The sequence below is a fragment of the Salmo trutta genome, chromosome 19 (genome assembly GCF_901001165.1).
Source record: "Salmo trutta chromosome 19, fSalTru1.1, whole genome shotgun sequence".
Classification (NCBI taxonomy): domain Eukaryota; kingdom Metazoa; phylum Chordata; class Actinopteri; order Salmoniformes; family Salmonidae; genus Salmo; species Salmo trutta.
Window position 1 is genome coordinate 47,648,812 of NC_042975.1, and position 21,567 is coordinate 47,670,378.

At 44.4% G+C, this 21,567-nt stretch overlaps 1 protein-coding gene across 13 annotated transcripts in view; it reads left to right on the plus strand.

Moving 5' to 3' along the window:
- Positions 1-21,567, plus strand: part of LOC115154828 (neurexin-2) — a 321,345-nt gene that overhangs the window by 294,759 nt on the left and 5,019 nt on the right. For 7 of the 13 annotated variants that reach the window (XM_029701465.1, XM_029701457.1, XM_029701459.1 and 4 more), the window contains 4 exons: positions 9,830-9,998; positions 12,882-12,971; positions 14,687-15,015; positions 19,018-19,102. In XM_029701465.1, coding sequence (XP_029557325.1) covers positions 9,830-9,998; positions 12,882-12,971; positions 14,687-15,015; positions 19,018-19,102 — 673 coding nt within the window. The remainder of the gene's footprint in view (positions 1-9,829; positions 9,999-12,881; positions 12,972-14,686; positions 15,016-19,017; positions 19,103-21,567) is intronic. The other 6 variants (XM_029701466.1, XM_029701468.1, XM_029701462.1 and 3 more) reach the window with 1 other exon arrangement.

Below are 21,567 nucleotides of genomic sequence, written 5' to 3' on the forward strand. Positions count from 1 at the left end.
AACGTATAATCCCATTTAGGTGAAAAAGGAACACTAACATTTTGCCATTTTCACACTTACTCTACATTAATCCTTGGGAAACATATTTGGAAAATGAATACTTTCACCAAATTGCCAAAATGGATTCTCTGAACATTATCTCAGAAAGTTACCCCATTAGGCAAACCATTTACAGTATTACATTTCCTATTGTTGCATAATAAAGATAACCTTTTGCATTGAACAGCTACAGTGCTGTTCTTTATTTACTCATTCACACCATCTAAAGCCTTAGACCCACCCATCTCTTAAAGAATTCACATTGGAACACGTGAATGTGGCCATGTGATAAAGCAGTGCGGTAGAGCTTTAAAAAAAAAAAAAAAAAAAGATCTCAACAATAAAATACTTTGTTAACTTAAGTGCTAAAGGTAGTAGCCTACAATTAGAAACAAACTAAAACGCATAAAGGCTTAGGTAAAAACAATATCTAGACCCTATATCATAAGATCCTTTGACTAACTTTGGTTCAGGTCATGTTACAATATGAACAAAGGAATCTAGCCTGAAAGCGTATTTCTGTCCCACTCTTCGGAGCAAGACATGTAATGTCCATAGCCTTTTCATTGCAAACATCCTGATCTTCTCAAAAATATATGTTTGCTTTGTCCAGTCCGGGGGATGCTTTCACATTTCTGGAAGGAAGTCAACATTGCACAGCAGCTGACCTGGTTCCATCTGAGTGAAAGCTCCTTGGCCACAACACCACCAGGCTCCAGACAATTGAAGCTGTAAAGGAGGAAAGCAGACAAAAATAGACAAGACATTAAAACCTTGCATACCAGCAGTAACATTCATTGACCCTCAAGTCCAGGCAAGAAGTAAACGTACAAAGATAAAATACCTGAAGTGTTGCTTGTTCACCCTTCGTCATCGTCGCCTTGTACTGGTGGCGGAGAGCAGGTTTATGCTGAAAGGCAAATTCCAGAAAAATATGTTAAAACATGAATTAATTAATGTCCTATAGCTTGTTATTGCCTGTTGACTGCTACAGCTGTACTAAAATGCCCTGGACACACTTAACCTGCTTCCAGCCCAACAATGGCAAAGCAGACACAAGATAACTAGCTAGATTTAGCAAACATTTCGCTTTGTAATTACCAGCTGGCTAGATGTAAATGGTTCTAATCTAGCTAGCCAGCTAGTTGGACATGCAAAAAAAACACCTTAAAATCTATAGTCCAATAGCTAGCTAGTTTTTTAGCTATCATATCATTGTGGCTAGCTAGCTAGCCAACTTAGCATCTGTCCCTATAACGTAACATGAGGGTTTGATTAGCTTGCTAATCGATTAGCATTCGCACCACAGTGGCTATTTTCGGTAGCTAGCTAGTTAAACATGACAAACTGGCATACATGAAAAATATTATCGTCATGCATGTCTTAGCACATCAGCAATCAACATTAACAGCAGAATGGCTAGATTCGTCCCGCAACAAGCCATCTGTAAACAATGGCACGTTGTGGGACTAAGCAAGCAAGTTTTTACCTGCGACCTGTACGCTCTCGTTGGCTGGCCCTCGCTTCATACTCGTCATCAAATCCACTGGCTCCAGGTCATATACAAGTCTTTGCTAGGTTAAGCCCCACCTTATCTCAGCTCACTGGTCACCATAGCAGCACCCACCCGTAGCACCCGCTCCAGCAGGTATATTTCACTGGTCACCCCCGAAGCCAATTCCTACTTTGGCCGCCTTTCCTTCCAGTTCTTTGCTGCCAATGACTGGAACGAACTGCAATGGACACACATATCTCCCTCACTAACTTTAAGCACCAGCTGTCAGAGCAGCTCACAGATCACTGCACCTGTACATAGCCCATCTGTAAATAGCCCATCCAACTACCTCATCCCCATACTGTATTTATTTATTTGTCTTGCTCCTTTGCACCCCAGTATCTCTACTTGCACATTCAAGTAGCATGTATGCAAATACATGCTATAACGCGCCAATAGGATCTCACTAGCTCGTGCTTGGCTTTGCCCACCTCTTTGCTTGTTCTGCCCACTTTGCTTAATTTCTTCCCACTGTAAACGACAAAGATTAACTATATTGGGTTAGTTATAAATATATTTGCTATAACGTTACCTGTATGGAACTGTGTAGCTAGCTAGCTATATAGCTAACAATCGCTAGCAATGAAAATGACTTTTTGATACAGTTGAGACAATACGTATGTGCATGTAGCTATTTTAGCATTTTAACTGTAGATGTTTACCGATGTATGGATTATGATGATTCATGGCAGACTGAAACACTTTCAAAAATAATCCTTCCCACGCTTCTACCACTCCAGACTGCTTTCGCCACAGAAGATAGAGCTGTGTCCATAGCAGTAGCTGTATTCAGGACACCACTGGTATTGAAAGCTGTATCTACACTTTGCATGTAGTCCATGATGAAAATATGAGTAAATCCAACGGATCTTTCAGATACCCATGGTAGCAAAGTGCAGGACGAGCCATTTGACAGAGAAGCCTTGAGTGACAGAATGGACTGTCTTTCTCGTGAATGTCCCAGCCCCCTCATTATCTCAACCAATCATGGCTAGGCAAGATTCTGTATTTTCTCTGTGTCTAAACAGTTGAGATTTCACATTTGATTTATATTCACAGATTACGTATGAGTTTGTTATTAAGGCACATGTAAGCTCACATGTTCAAGAAGGCATTTCTGAAACCCAAAAAAATGCATTTTGATTATTTTTGTATTTTTTTTACGTTCAAATACCTGATGTGAAGTAGTGAAATGCGATATACTCCCAGTTTTCTGTAACGGCTCACATTTTAGACATGCCTCCCCTTCAGGCTCACACTATGATTGCTCAACTTTATCCTTTGAAACTGGCCCAAGTGTTACGACCAGGACATGAGCCATCTGTGCTGTGTGTACCATGGAGCAGAAGAGTAGCTGCAGGTAGGAACATGAAGCTGCACCCAGACAGAGTGGTTGGTTGGTGGGTCTTTATGTTCCAGACGGTGGGCAGCCAGAGGCCTGGGAAATGCCCCCACAAGCGCCAATGTCGTTGTCACAACAGCAGGGTGGAAGACTAACAATGGCCTCTCCTGACAGAACCTGCCAGACCATGTTAATACCCAAACACAGTGTTTGGAAAAGAAATACCCTGGAAGGCTTGGCCTTTATTTACCAGAACAGGGAAAGATGCTGCCCTAAGTTAGCTGTCAAGCAGGTGTTGTAGAGCATGTTGACTGTGTGGTGCTATTGAGTCAGCAGAGCGACTCAATATGTTTACGGACATATTCAATTACTCCCGATCCCAGCCTGCTGTCCCCACATGCTTCAAGATGGCCACCATTGTTCCTGTACCCAAGAAGGCAAAGATAACTGAACAAAATGACTACCGCCCGGTAGCACTCACTTCTGTCATCATGAAGTGCTTTGAGAGACTAGTCAAGGATCATATCGCCTCTACCTTACCGGCAACCCTAGACCCACTTCAATTTGCATACTGCCCTAACAGGTCCACAGACGATGCAATCGCCATCACACTGCTCACTGCCCTATCCCATCTGGACAAGAGGAATACCTATGTAAGATTGATGTTCATTGACTACAGCTCAGCATTCAACACCATCGTACCCTCCAAGCTCATCATCAAGCCGGAGGCCTTGGGCCTCAACCCGGCCCTGTGCAATTGGGTCCTGGACTTTCTGACGGGCCACCTCCAGGTGGTAAAGGTAGGAAACAACATCTCCACCTCAACACTGGGACCCCACAATGGTGCGTGCTCAGCCCCCTCCTATACTCCCTGTTCACCCACGACTGTGTGGCCATGCACGCCTCCAACTCAATCACCAAGTTTGCAGACGACACTACAGTAGTGGGCTTGATTACAAACAACGACGAGACAGCCTACAGGGAGGAGGTGAGGGCCCTCGGAGTGTGGTGTCAGGAAAACAACCACACACACAGACAGCACCTCTTCAACCTCAGGAGGCTGAAGAAACGTGTCACCCAAAACCCTGACTAACTTTTACAGATCCACAATCGAGAGCATCCTGTCGGGCTCTATCACCGCCTGGTACAGCAACTGCTCCACCCTCAACCGCAAGGCTCTCCAGAGGGTGGTGCAGTCTGCACAACGCAAACTACCGGACCTCCATGACAACTACAGCACCCAATGTCACAGGAAGGCAAAAAAAGATCATCAAAGACAACAACCACCCGAGCCACTGCCTGTTCACCCCTCTACCATCCAGAAGGCGAGGTCAGTACCGGTGCATCAAAGCTGGAACCAAGAGACAGAAGAACAGCTTCTATCTCAAGGGCATCAGACTGCTAAACAGCCATCACTAACTCAGAGAGACAGCTGCCTACATGGAGACCCAATCACTGGCCACTTTAACAAATGGATCACTGGTCACTTTAAACAATGCCACTTTAAATAATGCCACTTTAATAATGTTTACATATCTTACATTACTCATATCATATGTATATACTGTATTTTATACCATCTATTGCACCTTTCCTATGCCACTCGGCCATCCATATATTTATATGTTCATATTCTCATTCACCCCTTTAGATTTGTGTGTATTAGGTAGATGTTGGGGAATTGTTAGATATTACTGCACTGTCGGAACCAGAAGCACAAGCATTTCGCTACACTCGCATTAACATCTGCTAACCATGTGTATGTGACCAATACAATTGAAATTGATGAGAGAGAGAGAAGGCCTGAATGTGATCTGGAAGGACAAATGGACTTGCTCAGCTCCTCTTTTCTGGCCCGGCAATAGAGCCACAGCCACTCAATGATTTATGGCTGTCCTATCCGGAGATGGGGGCTGGCTTGGGCTGACTTAGGTCCAGAGAGCCCCATGGCCGCTTTATGAATTCTACATTGCATGCCTCAAGGGCAATGAGAATTTAGCCTTGGGCGAGACTGCAAAATAGCACTGCTATGCACGGGGGAATGTCAAAGAGAAATAATCAAAGGTGACTTTCAAGCTCCTCAATAAACCAAATATGGCAATATTGCCAGGGATGTTAATTCTGCTAATCTACCCAAGTCCTGTCTGATGTCTAACGTCTCTTTTTGGTGCATGTATCCTGTACTATTCCAAGTTATCAAGGAATCATCACTGCCGTATATCCGTTACGTTTTAGCGTGGTTGTTTCTCTAATGTAGAAATGAGATCCTTGAGACAGAAGCTAGTTAATTGGTTTTTAATTCATATTCATTTCCGATATGCAAGCAGACTTTCATTTACCCGTTTTTCAGTTGAGAATTGCAGTCCTTCATGGAATAAGTGTACTGTAGCTCCATTTAAATCCATTGCAAGGCATGTTTTCTGAAAACAGAGGCTTCACAGTGGCACTTTTAACAGAGTATAATGTATTTGGGCTTTCTAATATAGTATTTCTGGGCATTTGCATTTGGTTGGGAGGATGGCTGACGTGAAGACCGAAATCTAAGTGATTCATCTCGATTCACTCATCTGAATATGAATAGCTTCATGAAGAAAGAAAAAAAGTGAGGAGCAGTTGTGTCTGCAGCCCTAGCCCTGAGGCCATGGGAAAACTCAAGTCACTGCAATATTCACAAAGACCACAATTTGAAGGGACCAAAGGCCTTTCTTTGCCTTGCGGCAGCCCACCGATGTGCAGGGACTGGTGGGAAGGCACTCTACCTCCAGGCCAGATTAGTCCAGATGTTTCTCTAGGCTCTTATAGGGATGAGTCAGATATTACAGTCCTACAGCACTGATGGTTCTGCTCTCTCTACTGTTACTACTGCTGATAACAACAACGTGGAGTCTGAATCAGTGAGAATAAAGGACATGGAGGCTTAAAAGGGGTTGGAGTTGACACTAGTTGTCCAGATTCTGGTTTATAAAGACCAGGAGAGCCATCGGAAGGACAGAGAGAAGTCTGGTGTGGACCTGCTTTGTCTGTGACTGGGCCACTGCTGGCAAGACAGGAGCAGACTGGATTGAAATCACTCAACCGTATTCGAAGAACATGAGATGGTCCACTCTACACTATGCAACAAACAGAGAAACATGATGTTCATGTTAAGATGTACTGTGGTCCCTCCTATGCAAATGTAAACACTCTAAAGTGGGCCTACGCTCTCATAGCGTTGCTCTTTATGTACACCGCCCACCACACCCGCCACATCCCCTGGCCTCGGTCAACACCATTCAGTAGCAGAGGCAGAGTGGCGGTGTGAACTGAGTGCCACTGACACTGTTGTTCTTAGCTATGTTTCATGTTCCCCAGTCACAGTGGTAAATAACAGAGTGACTACATTTAAAATAGTTGCAAAGTTGCATCCACCCGGTCCCCCCCTGCAATGTGAACTAACGTGCACTGGGAGCAGGCTGGACACACAGGTGTTGGCGACAGCATGGCAAATTAGAGAAACATAACCCAGGTGGTGGCAAGGGGACAGTAGCTCACACTGAGCAGCTGGGCCAGTGACCGTGACCATGGCCTAAGAGTGGGAGACACCCTGAGCCGGCTCTTTATTCACAGCTTACACGGGCATGCCTTCGACTGGTGCAGGCAGCCGTTCAACGGGCAAGCTAATTTATGGCGCCGCGTGGTGGTCATCCGGAGGGCAGTAAATACTGGAGAAGAACATGTCCTTTCCCTCACCTTTCCTAATAGCCAAGTACTCTGCCTTTCCATGGAACCTGTACATACCCCAGCCCACACCCCCGCTCCCCAGCCCAGGTCCCTGCTGCACCAGGAGAAATGTCAGCCTGTAATTCCATGAAAATAACTGATGGGGTCAGTGAACGTCACACTTGGTGATTGTAAAATGGGATCTTTCAGCATGAGAAATGTGGAGTGCACAGTAGGGGCTCTCCTTATCTTGAAACACTGGGCTCAGATACATTTCCCCCTACTGCACTGTGGATTCGGGAGAAATCACAGGGCTTAATGTGAGGAATGCAGACTGAAGGAGTTTGCTCTTGACCCCAAACTGAACTGCTGTCTCCAAGGAAATGGAGGAGCTAGCTGCTGCACCAACTGTTGGTGGCAGGTAGCCTAGCGGTCAAGAGTTTTGGACCAGTAACCGAAAGGTCGCTGGTTCGAATCCCCAAGCCGACTAGGTGAAACATCTGTTGATGTCCCTTTGAGCAAGGCACTTAGCCCTAATTGCTCCTGTAAGTCACTCTGGATAAGAGTGTCTGCTAAATGACTAAAATGTAAAAAATAAAAAAAGATTTATACTGAACAAAAATATAAACGCAACAATTTCTCTGTTACAGTTCAGTAAATTTAAATAAATAAATGAGTCCCTAATCTATGGATTTCACATGATTGGGATGGGGCGCCGCCATGGGTGGGCCTGGGAGGGCAAATGCCCACCCACTGGGGAACCAGGCCCAGCCAATCAGACTGAGTTTTTCCCCACTAAAGGGCTTTATTACAGACATACAGTGTATTCAGAAAGTACTTTGTTGAAGCACCTTTGACAGTGATTACAGTCTTCTTGGGTATGATGCTACAAAGCTTGGCACATCTGTATTTGGGGTGTTTCTCCCATTCTTCTCTCCAGATCCTCTCAAGCTTTGTTAGGTTTTATGGGGAGCGTCGCTGCACAGCTATTTTCAGGTCTCTCCAGAGATGTTCGATCGGGTTCAAGTCTGGGCTCTGGCTGGGTCGCTCAAGGACGTTCAGAGACTTGTCTTGAAGCCACTCCTGCGTTGTCTTGGCTGTGTGCTTGGGGTTGTTGTTCTCTTGGAAGGTGAACATTCGCCCCAGTCTGAGGTTCTGTACTTTGCTCCGTTCATCTTTCTCTCGATCCTGACTAGTCTCCCAGTCCCTGCCACTAAAAAACATCCACACAGCATGATGCTGTCACCACCATGCTTCACCGTAGGTATGGTGCCAGGTTTCCTCCAAATGTGACCGCTCTGGTGGACATTCCTGCGGTCAGCAGGCCAATTGCACGCTCCCTCAAAACTTGTGACATCTGTGGTAATGTGTTGTGTGACACAACTCCACATTTTAGAGTAGCCTTTTATCATCCCCAGTACAAGGTGCACCTGTGTAATGATCTTGCTGTTTAATCAGCTTCTTGATATTCCACACCTGTCAGGTGAATGGATTATCTTGGCAAAGGAGAAATGCTCACCAAAAAATGTGCGCACAAAGTATAATATTTACCTTTGGGTGTAACGGTCCTCGTATGTAGTGGACCAAGGCGCAGCGGGTTGAGTGCTAATTTTAACTTTTATTGAACATTTAAATAACAAAACAAGAAAACGAACGGACGCACAGTATTGCAGGCTAAACACAGCAGTGCAAAAACAACTTCCCACAGAAGACAGGTGACAAAAGGGCTACCTAAGTATGACTCCCAATCAGCAACAACGATGTACAGCTGTTCCTGATTGAGAGCCATACCAGGCCAACAAAGAAATACACAACATAGAAATACAAAACAAGAACATTACCCAAAAACCCCGGAACACATAAAACAAACACCCCTCTTACATAAATACATATCCCAACAAACCCCGAACCACATAAAACAAACACCCCCTGCCACGTCCTGACCAAACTACAATAACAAATAACCCCTTTACTGGTCAGGATGTGACAATGGGGAATAGGCAGAGGAGGACACACTGATGGGTTGTACTGTTTGGATGGTAGCAGTGGTGGGGTCACTCCAAGGTTCTGTCAGTTCAGAACACTGATGTGATGGATTGGTGCTACATCTGTGCAAATCCCATACAGTGTTAATAAAAAAGATAAGTCATCAAATAACTACACAGGATTTTAACTAGATAACTGATAACAGATGACCATCATCACACTGCAGTATATGGATGGACAGGATATTGCATAGTATCATTTCCTGGTGGCTGTAATGCTCCTTTAACTTTGTCCTCATTTATCCTGAGGAAGTGACGGAAGCGGTTGAGGTGACCCAGAGAGGTGAGAGGTTCCATATTCTCTCATCATCGGTGACAACCTCTTGGCAGTTTGCCCTTTCAGATGTCTACGCTGATAGATTGTCTGGTTTCTGTTCTGCTCATCAAATGGCTGTGTGGGAATCAATTCCCAAGCTACCCGCTAAAAACCTGCCAGTTGCTTGTCATCTTCACGAAGACACAATACCACATCCCAAATTACCGACAGTACCAAACGATGTGTGAAGTAAGCTTTGGTGTCACCCTATAGACTGGGATGGAATATTGTTGAAGCTGTCAGACCGCTGGTCTGGTCTTCGGGGAGGTGAGTCTGCTCTCACACTGCCACATTAGCACTGTGACCTTGTAGTCCCATCACAGGGGCTACAGACGTGCATAGCCCGGGCGGGCACAGAGCGCCCACACACGCGGTAGTGAATGGCTCCCCAGCCTAGTTTCCTAGCTGAGGCAGACTGAGGAAGTGACTTTGACCTGTTATGGAGATTGCAGGTGTGAGAGAAGACGCAGTGAGAGGGATGGGTAAGGTCATGTCGGGTAGAAGAGTAGCGGCAGGGTCGTATCTTTAGCGAGCCACATCAGGGAGCCTGATGCAGAGCGCAGAGGGAAGCATGTGGTGAATGGAGCAGATAGAGACGCAGTAGTCTAATACACTGCCCATGTCACAGTGGATAACTCTGGGCTGCTCAACCAAGGATACTTCCAGCCCTGCAGCTCTGTAACAACAACAAAAACAATACCAATGTCTTACTCATCAGTGGTAGAGCAGCTGCCACTATTTTCAACACATTTTTAGATTTGGGAATTTCTCGCTTGCATTTTCACTTCAAGTCACCCCAAGTCAAACATCTCTTCTGTTTCTTCTATCTCCAGGAACAAGGAAAGATTGGCGTGATCTTCAACGTGGGGACAGATGACATCACCATTGACGAGCCGGCTGTCATAGTTAGCGATGGCAAGTACCATGTTGTGCGCTTCACACGCAGTGGTGGCAACGCCACCCTCCAGGTGGACAACCAGCCGGTCGAGCGCTACCCACCAGGTAAGGCATGGAGCAGGACACTTTGAAATGGGTGGGATGAGTGGGAGCGCCAGATAAGTGTACATTAAAAGAAAGAGAGAGAGGGAGAGAGAGACATATCCAGGCTGTATTTGAACAACACAGACATGGAGGAAGGTGCATGGTGATTCCAGCTCAAGCCATCAAACAGAAAATATCACATAAATTCTGGGACAGTTGTTGAATGCTCCTTGGCAAGCAAGTCCAAATGGAATTGGAAATTTGCCTTCTGCCATAGAGTAAATTGATTTGTTTTCTTCAGCACGCCCCAGCATTCAGTTTTGATATGTGCCATTTCACTATTTTATCTATTCAGAGCACTTTATGGAGTCGCCACATGGTGGGCACAGATAACTACTGCATAAACAATCTAATAACAATCTGAAATGGACACATTTCCCTCAAGCTGCCTTGCCGAGTTTGTCTAGCAGAGGATGGATTCGGATTCTTCACAGTAATTGTAGCAGCCAGCTTGGCCGGTGGCAGAGTGGATGCTGAGAATGGGATCTTCGCACAGCCTCGGAGCAATGAAGGAACCCTCAGCCAAATCTCAGCTTTCGTTTTATTCCCCCCTCCCCCCCCCCCCGCCTGTAAAATTAGCTTTTATATGAGAGCACTGATGATGTGTTTTTGTGTGTGTGGCGTGAAAAGGGGAGGAGGAAGAGGTGTGTGGCTCCCAAGTGGCGCAGCGGTCTAAGGCACTGCATCTCAGTGCAAGAGGCGTCACTACAGTCCCTGGTTTGAATCCAGGCTGTATCACATCCGGCCGTGATTGGGAGTCCCGTAGGGCGGCACACAATTGGCCCAGCGTCGTCCGGGGTAGGCCGTCATTGTATATAAGAATTTGTTCTTAACTGACTTGCCTAGTTAAATTAAGGTTCAAAAATATCATTCTGTCGTCTGCTCCGCACCTTCTATCTCTCCTCCATGCTATCTAACAAATCAAATCCAAAACATTTTTACATTGCATCCTTATGATTCATGTAGTATAATGATCTGTTCCTTCTCCACTCACACTGACCAACTAACAATAAAGACTTATCCAAAATTGGTCAATTATTTTCTAGATTGTAATTGATAGGGGCAGTTCAGCTATTCTCTACCGACTTTAGTAAAGGTATTGTTCTCAATGACAGAGAACTCTCTCCCTCTCTCCACTTTCTTGATATTCAGTACATGATCTGACAGAACAAGTCTTGTCTAGTCAGACAATCAGTTGTATACCCATATTTGGCACAGGCATTTTGTTGTACTGTATCTTTATGGTAGGTTAAGAGCGCCGGGGTAAGATTACGTTACTATGCTACAGCAGGTGTTTGGTTCCAGTACAGTCAAGCTTTCTATCAAGTGGAGTTCTGCTCAAGGCTAGTTTTACCAAGGTTCTTTTTTATTTTATAATGACTGCTTCATCCACTCTAGCACTCCACCAATGGGGCACTAACCCAGTCAGTAATTGGCCCAATCATAACATTACTGTAACCGTATGTGAAAGGAGTAGAGCGGTGGAAATGAGGGCTTTGAGCTAAATGAGAACTGTCACGGAGAAAGTTCAGATGCCATTGTGGTCCTTCTTTTGGTTCGTTATTTCATTTTGAGTCTGATACAAGGCGTGTCATCCACAGTCACACAGACAAGGGAGAAAATTAATTATCTCATTAAAGCAATGCCTAGTAGTAGATAGAGTCATATCCCATAACTTGGGAGCCTTTGATTTGTTCACAATAGAATGTCCTCAATAGGGCCTACCGAGTGGCGCAGTGGCCTAAGGCACTGCATCGCAGTGCTCGAGGCGTCACTACAGACCCGGGTTCGATCCCAAGCTGTGTCAAAGCTGGCCGTGATCGGGAGACCCATGAGGCGGCACACAGTTAGCCCAGCATCGTCCGGTTTAGGGGAGTGTTTGACAGGCTGGGATGGCCTTGTCCCGTTGCGCTCTAGTGACTCCTTGTGGCAGGCTGGGCGCCTGCAAGCTGATCTCAGTCACCAGTTGGATGGTGTTTCCTCTGACAGTTGGCGTGGCTGGCTTCCGGGTTAAGCAAGCAGTGTGTCAAGAAGCAGTTCAGCTTGGGAGGGTCGTGCTTCGGAAGACACATGGCTCTCGACCTTCGCCTCTCCCGAGTCCGTACAGGAGTTGCAGCGATGGGACAAGACTGTAACTACCAATTGGGGAGAAAAGGGACTAAAAGTTCCAAAAAATATATAATAAAAGAATGTCTTCCACAAATAAATAATAATCTTATATCCGTAAAGTTTATCACGCTTAATAGACTGTTTATACTGTATATATAAAGTATATCTGTTCAGAGTAAATAACAACAATTGATTGAAATGTCTGTGTATAACATTTTAATGATATCATGAATCACTTTCGTCAAGAATAAGGAACCCTGCTATGCTACTTCCCGTAACAGTCATCATCGTTCTTCCATTGAGATGATATCAACCAGAAAATGTCTTCCTGATATTTACTCACGCTGTGTTTATGCTTCTAAATTGCTATCTTTCAAATGCATGCATTGTTGCTTTCTTGCTGTTTTCTACCAATTACAGTTAAAATCTCTTCTTCTATTTTGTATGCATTTAAGCCCTGATGCTTTGCTAAAAATGTCATAATTACACCAATCCCCCTAAATGATCAATCTCAGTATTTTATAAATAGAAATAAACACCCTTCTAACTAATGTTCCATTTGTTACTTTCCCTTAACTTAATAACACTAAGTAAAGCACAAGTTTATTTTAACCTGAAGCTGGGTTAAAATTGATAACTTGCTAAACGTGTTAGCCATGATGCCCTGTCTCTAACCTTGTGATCTTTCAACTTCCAGACTTTAACCTCTAATCTGTCTCTCCAAATTCTTTGAAGGGAACTTTGATAATGAGCGCCTGGCTATTGCTAGACAAAGAATCCCATACCGACTCGGTCGGGTAGTTGACGAGTGGCTACTCGACAAAGGTAAACCGAAAAAAAAAATGAATGAATCCATTAAACAGTTACTAAATCCAGTTAAATCCCTCTGTCTAAATCCCTGTAAGAGGTGCAGTGCCAAGAGATAAAGGATCAAATGCTGTTACCTATGTACGGTATAGAGCTACATGTTGGGTATGTTTGGACTGAAATTGACTGTGGATCGTAGTGGCTAGGAGGGGAACATAGATTTATATATCCTCCGACAGCCACCTCGGGAATTTCGAGTAACGTACCTCATCTCATTTAGTACCATTCTAAAACAAAATATACCAAATGGGTAACAGTACATCTACCAGGTATTCTTTGCAATCCCCAGACCATTTGGGAATGCTGCACCTCTTCAGAGATTTTTAAATGAATGAACTAAACGTAACCCCTGACTAACCCTCCGACAACATCCCTCCAATTATTGTGTTTAATTAGATGCTGCTGATTTTCTTACCTTGTTGTTATCTGTTTATTCTTCTTGTGACATAAACATATTTAAAGTGATAACTAACCTGTTAAACAACTGGAATAATTAGCTGGTAATGGAGCATTTCATCTAATGTTTGTGGTTCTTGCAACAAGGTGGAAGTATCCACAATAAACCTTACATTTGAATTCACATCCTGGTCTCTATAAATTCTCGAATCACGTATAAGTCCACGCTGTGGTTGGTTGACCATGCTAAAAACCCACACAGTAACGTGACCCCACTAAACACCACTATACTCTCCCTGCTATACCTCCAGATGACTACCCTGCATTCTTGGCAACCATGTCACAGACATTCAGGGACAAAGGGGCTGAGACCCTGACAGACCTCTAGGTTACTGTCACTGCAACACTCAGCTACATAGTTAATTAGAATTCTCCTGAGATTGGCACACTACATTACCCTCTCTCGACATGCTGAACTCACTGGGTGATGTAACAGTGACAGTTCTTACCAGTGCTGCTTCTGCTGCTGTCAGTGGTGGAGTTAGATAACCCAACGGAGGAAGGGAGGGAGAAAACACTTCCCTTCCACCAGAGGTAGTCAGTCCACTCAGTACAGTGGGTCCCAGAGGAGCAATGTTGATTGGTCCGTCGGCTTATGACCGAGAGGATGAAAGGGAAATGCCCTGTCCCTAGCTGTCCATCAATTCAGAGAAACAACTTCCTGTGCTTAATGGAGGAAAGTAATGTGCTTACAATTTCCCATGACACTCTTTTCTCCCATTACTCTATGTAAACACACTGATGGTGAAATGTAAGTTCAATTATACGCATTATTGTGCCATCTTCCCCTCTCGCAAAGACTTAACTGATTTGAAAAGCAATTTTTTTGGACCATATGACCAGGATTGAGCCAATTCACTAACTCTGATTTTAAACACTAACCAATTGAAAATACTTTACCAATATAACATTCAAACTAACCACATCTTACCCTCAGAATATATTGGGCCAATATATGTGACCAGTACGATGACTAAATATACAAACCAGAACACTGTCATTGAATTGAACATTTCAGACAAGCTTTTAACATATACGTCCATCATTTAACTTGTTGTGCTGAGTTCCAAATCTGTTGCCAAGGGCCTTCTGGGTATCTAGAACGGTATAACTCATACTGTAATTGGATGTCCGCTTGTTTGTGTCTCTCTCCTTTCTCTCCGTTTCTATCTTTCGACCTCGATCCCTCTTCCTCCTCTTCCTTTACCTCACTACAGGACGACAGCTGACCATCTTCAACAGCCAGGCAGCGATAAAGATCGGGGGTCAGGATAAGGGCCGGCCGTTCCAGGGCCAGATCTCCGGCCTCTACTATAACGGCCTGCAGGTGCTGACGCTGGCGGCAGAGAGTGACCCCAGTGTCCAGGCTGAGGGGAACCTGAGGCTGGTGGGAGACTCCCTGTCTGTGCTGACCACTGAGACCACCTCCACCACCCCACTGGCAGCCTCCGACATGTCCACCACCATCATGGAGACCACCACCACCATGGCCACCACCACCACCCGCAGGCAACGCTCCCCCAGCATGAGGGAGAGCATCTCCCAGGTCAGAGGGAAGGCCGGGTGGGGGCATGCGAGGCAGGGCACTAGGGCCATGTTGAACGTTATTAGTGACCAATGGTGCATGAGGTGATGTAATGATGACTGATAACAAAGACTAGCGATTTTAATCCGTGTGTTAACTGTCCCTCATTCAGTAATCCTGGTTTTAACATTGTACTATAAGGAGCTGTACGTATGGTATTTTCCTAATGTTAGAGGTGACTGTGACAAGGACTGTGGGGGAGCTAGTGTTAGGGCTGAAGGCATTAGACAGACAGCATAAGCAACCATTTAGGTGGGAAGGTTTTTGCGAAGGGACTCCGCCAGACAGACAATATGTCCATTATCAGGAGGTTGGCTGCGTGAGACAGACACTCCATCTACATTATAGCTCATTTAGCCACTCACCAGGCAGACAAATCCAAACAACCCTTAAAGAGCACCTCTCTCTCTCTCTCTCTCTCTCTCTCTCTCTCTCTCTCTCTCTCTCTCTCTCTCTCTCAATTCCTTTGCACATTTTCAACATAACCATGCTGGCATGCCTCTGCCAATAAGAGGCTGTAATTACCCATTAAAACCAAGAGCTTTCAATAAGGGAGCACAGACAAAGCACTGGACCTAGACACGTCTTTGAACATACTTTAGCTCTCTACTGAAAGTGTTTTCCTGGTTTGTTGGGGGAAATTAATTCATGTATGATGCCTTTTCAATGTCATGGTCACAGTGCACACCAGATTAAAAAAACATCAGACCCTGTGGAAGTCATTGTGCTGTTTTTAAAACTCCCTCAGCAGTGTGATGCACTCTTTTCTTTTTTTGCAGCTACAAAGCTGTAAATCCCCCAAAAGCTACATTTACAGGGTTTTTTTAGCAGACAGCTAGCTACATTTCCTTTTCTACACTGACTTGCATATGTATTAGGCCGCCTGTGGGCATATAGATCCACGCAAAAGGCCCCACCACATTCAGTGTAAGTTGTCAAGGGACCTCCATCCTTTAATACGCCCCCATTTCTTGGATTCAACCTTTTTTTCCCCCTCAGCCTTCGACTTTGTCGATCAAGAGATGATTGAAGGTCACACTCAGTAACAGTTTATGCCAGTCATGGCTAAACTGCCTATTTCCATATCCAGCGATCCGGTAGTCATTTGCATGAATGTTGATGAACCACAATTCATCCCCACGTAGAACCTTGGACTAATATAAATAGCCCTAGGGAGACCAGCAGAACAAGGGGGGGGGGGGGGGGGGGGGGTTACAGAGAGACCACCTCAGAGCTGCTCTTATTAGGCTCCCAGCAGAACGTGGCTAACTACCAAGCTTGTCCTTTCAACACATGAAAACATCATTTATATTCACGGGCTGTCTGAATATTTAAAACAACATTAGTCACTTGAAATATTAAACAGTACAAGTTGAAGTTATATTCAAAGTCATTTTTTCCCTCTTAACACTGATTGGGAGAGACAAACACCTGTGTATATCATGACACAAGGCGAGACCCAGATGCAGACGGAGGCAGATGGTTGGAGTCTTACAAGGTTTATTCATCTAAAGGGGTAGGCAAGAGAATGGTCGTGGACAGGCAAAAAGGTCAAAACCAGATCAGAGTCCAGGTGGTACAGAGTGGCAGACAGGCTCGTGGTCAAGGCAGGCAGAATGGTCTGGCAGGCGGGTACAGAGTCCAGAAACAGGCAAGGGTCAAAACCGGGAGGACTAGAAAAAGGAGAATAGCAAAAAGTAGGAGAACAGGGAAAATGCTGGTTGACTTGGAAACATACAAGACGAACTGGCACAGAGAGACAGGAAACACAGGGATAAATACACTGGGGGGAAATCAGCGACACCTGGAGGGAGTGGAGACAATCACAAGGACAGGTGAGAAAGATCAGGGCGTGACAGTGTATTCACTTGGCAATCCTCTCTCTTCTGTTGTGGTCATGATTTATTCTCCATCCTCTACTTTCTAGCTTCCTCATAAGACGAGACGTCCTATCAACATGTGTTACTGAACAACACAAGCTCAATCCTTCTCACAGTCAGCTAACTCCCTCTGTGCCATTAGACGACAGTAGTGGGATATAAAATGCTGTAATCATTTTCTCAGGCAGTGGTTTACATTGAAAGTGTTTCGTGTACCTGAGCTGAACATTTGTCATGGCGTCATGTCATAAATTCCGAAAACAAACCAAATGAATAATACTTCCACCATAAACAATAAACTTGCTTATGAAACTACAGGCGTTGTAGACACAGGAAGGGAGGGAGTAATTGCTTTATGAACGCAGTCAGGCAGCTCTAATATGCAGCAATAAAGCATGTTTTAATTAGAGAATCAAAACGCCACAACAATGCCGTTATTTGTTACGTGTGGATTAGAGAGTAAGACACAAGGGCCAGACAAGACAACTCTTTAATCGTCCTACGGTTTTCAAACGGCCAAGCAATTGTTCTGATCACAGTTGCTAAAGCTTTATTGCGAAAAAGCGAAGCTTTGATACCTTTTCATACACTAACCACGCCTCCAGATGTCTTAAAGCATATTTGATGGATCACAGTACTCTGTAACAGCCATTGCCCAGTAAGCATGTCAAGTTCCAGCTAAATCCCAACCCTGTAAATGCATTGATACCGTACGGTTGGGGCAAAGGCTCCTTCCTCCAGCTAAATAAGTTGATTAGGCTTGTCCATATGATAATGAAGGCGATAAATTGACGTCAATCATGCCCTAATTGCTTACCTCCAATGTCAAACCTCCCTGTCTATGTTAACCTAGGTCATTAGCATAGATTTACATCGACTAGATTTCTCAAGCCCTTGTTGAATTTCAATGCTCTTTCTGAAAGTCATAATGGCAGACAGCTTTTGGGTTGGCTACACCTGCTTGTAGTGACTACATTTACTGACACTGCCTTTCTCCTCAAAATAGTTCAGTGTGTCTATTCTTTTGCCATTTTATATAGGTAAATAATACACTGGGACAGTTGAATACATGTTTGAATTGAAAACATTGTCTTAGAAACTGTGATGACAGTTTGATGGAACATTGTTTGAGAAGAGCTCAGGGCAGGCCGATGATTAATATACTGTATGTGAGAGCTGTCAAAAAAAGGGGTGTCTCATATCAAACATGTGCAGATATGATTTATCGTGAGGCTTTCTGTGCCTTGACATGTGAGGACAAACTGATGCATTCGTGTAATCTCCGGATCAAACTATAGTGAGTTCCAAAAGCATTGGGAGAGTGACAAATGTGTTGTTGTTTTGGCTCTGTACTCCAGACCTTTGGGTTTGAAATGATACAATGCCTGTGAGGTTAAAGCGCAGACTGTCAGCTTAAATTTGAGGGTATTTTCGTCCGTATTGGGTGAACCATTTCGAAATTACAGCACTTTTTGTACAAAGTCCCTCCATTTTTGGGGACCAGAAGTATTGGGACAAATTCACTTATAATGTGTATTAAAGTAGTCAAAAGTGTAGTATTTTGTCCCATATTCCTCATAGATACCCTCATAAAATCTGACAGTCTGCGCTTTAACCTCATAGTCATTGTATCATTTCAAAACATCAACAAAAAATGTCACTGTCCCAATACGTTTGTAGCTCACTGTATATGATATTTATGTAGCTTCTGTATATGTCTGGGATATAAATGTATGTATAGGCGCAGAAGGTATTCGGAAAGAAAAAAAGAGATGCTTCTGTTTGAGCACAATCATTGCATCATGGAGCTAGCACTGTGAAATTGAATCCTGGCCCATAATTAATTGTTTTTCTACTATTGATCTGGTGGAAACAGCAAGGAGTGCAATACTCCAGCCTTAGTTTTTTTGAAGTATTCTCAAATAATGAAGTTTCACTTGCAAGGCAAGTGAGTAAGTGAGTAACTTCGGGAGTAACTTTGTGTTATTGTTTTATTAATGTTTGACGTCGACAACTAAGAGTTTGAACGATTGAATACTGTATAGATCACAAAGCCACCAACGTTGTGTCCTCTTCTCCTCAGTCTCAGAACTCGGATGACATCTTGGTGGCTTCTGCTGAGTGTCCCAGTGATGACGAGGACCTGGAGGAGTGTGAGCCTGGAACAGGTGAGTCTGTCTGTCAGCCCTGGCCTGGGGTTTCAGTGTCATAGCAAGGCCCTAGGGACCAATAGGCTAGTTTTAATGAGCTCATGGATAAAATCGAATGTGCCTTGGTCTAGCCTTATCGCTACTTTCAAAGTTGTAATTTTGTCTGTTCTCATCGCTCGTCTTTTCCTCAGCTACTTCCTCTGCTTTGAACTCGCTGTTAGGGGAGATTTCATTACTGCCACTAGCTAGCAAGATCTTATCTCAAGATGAGAAGATCTCATGCTATCCTTGTGCACTCCCATAAACAAAATAAGAAACAAAAGGGAGGGGAAATAGCTGGGGCCTTCATGTAGGCCTACATTTGGTTGTCAGAGGCAGTGTTGATAATATCAAGCTCATAGTAGGTTCTGGTGTTTGTGGATGACTGATCTTAATATTCCTACAGCTATCACTGTTTCTGACCTTTTCAGAAAGGCTCCATATTTCACTACTGCCCGTCTGGCCCTGGGCAGTAGTGAGCTGTCAAAGAAAGGCTGCAAAGACACAAATGTCCTAGCAGAGTCTGAAAGCCCGTTATGGTGAAGGTCAGGAGTAGGGTTGGACAGATCTGTGGCACACCTGGCTCTGAGACAGACAGAGGAACATTTCCTCTTCTACGTTCTAGTCTTTAGCTCGCCAAATCACGCAATGCAGCAGGGCTTCATACTAGTCACATTCAGTTGAAGTCGGAAGTTTACATACACTTAGGTTGGAGTCATTAAAACTCGTTTTTCAACCACTCCACAAATGTCTTGTTAACAAACTATAGTTTTGGCAAGTCGGTTAGGACATCTACTTACGCATGACACAAGTAATTTTTCCAACAGTTGTTTACAGACAGATTATTTCACTTATAATTCACTGTATCACAATTCCAGTGGGTCAGAAGTTTACATACACTAAGTTGACTGTACCTTTAAACAGCTTGAAAAATTCCAGAAAATGATGTCATGACTTTAGAAGCTTCTGATAGGCTAATTGACATCATTTGAGTCAATTGGAGGTGTACCTGTGGATGTATTTCAAGGCCTACCTTCAAACTCAGTGCCTCTTTGCTTGACATCATGGGAAAATCAAAAGAAATCAGCCAAGACCTCAGAAAAAATATTGTAGACCTCCACAAGTCTGGTTCATCCTTGGGAGCAATTTCCAAACACCTGAAGGTACCACGTTCATCTGTACAAACAATAGTACACAAGTATAAACACCATGGGACCACGTAGCCGTCATACCGCTCAGGAAGGAGACGCGTTCTGTCTCCTAGAGATGAATGTACTTTGGTGTGAAAAGTGCACATCAATCCCAGAACAACAGCAAAGGACCTTGTGAAGATGCTGGAGGAAATAGGTACAAAAGTATCTATATCCACAGTAAAACAAGTCCTATATCGACATAACCTGAAAGGCCGCTCAGCAAGAAAGAAGCCACTGCTCCAAAACCGCCATAAAAAAAGCCAGACTACAATTTGCAACTGCACATGGGGACAAAGATTGTACTTTTTGGAGAAATGTCCTCTGGTCTGATGAAACAAAAATACACTGCTCAAAAAAATAAAGGGATCACTAAAATAACACATCCTAGATCTGAATGAATGAAATAATCTTATTAAATACTTTTTTCTTCACATAGTTGAATGTGCTGACAACAAAATTACACAAAAATAATCAATGGAAATCAAATTTATCAACCCATGGAGGTCTGGGTTTGGAGTCACACTCAAAACTAAAGTGGAAAACCACACTACAGGCTGATCCAACTTTGATGTAATGTCCTTAAAACAAGTCAAAATGAGGCTCAGTAGTGTGCCTGTATGACCTCCCTACAACGCCTGGGCATGCTCCTGATGAGGTGGCGGATGGTCTCCTGAGGGATCTCCTCCCAGACCTGGACTAAAGCATCCGCCAACTCCTGGACAGTCTGTGGTGCAACGTGGCGTTGGTGGATGGGGCAAGACATGATGTCCCAGATGTGCTCAATTGGATTCAGGTCTGGGGAACGGGCGGGCCAGTCCATAGCATCAATGCCTTCCTCTTGCAGGAACTGCTGACACACTCCAGCCACATGAGGTCTAGCATTGTCTTGCATTAGGAGGAACCCAAGGCCAACCGCACCAGCATATGGTCTCACAAGGGGTCTGAGGATCTCATCTCGGTACCTAATGGCAGTCAGACTACCTCTGAAGAGCACATGGAGGGCTGTGCGGCCCCCCAAAGAAATGCCACCCCACACCATGACTGACCCACCGCCAAACCGGTCATGCTGGAGGATGTTGCAGGCAGCAGAACCCCCACCTGTGGACGTCGGGCCCTCATACCACCCTCATGGAGTCTGTTTCTGACCGTTTGAGCAGACACATGCACATTTGTGGCCTGCTGGGGGTCATTTTGCAGGGCTCTGGCAGCGCTCCTCCTGCTCCTCCTTGCACAAAGGCGGAGGTAGCAGTC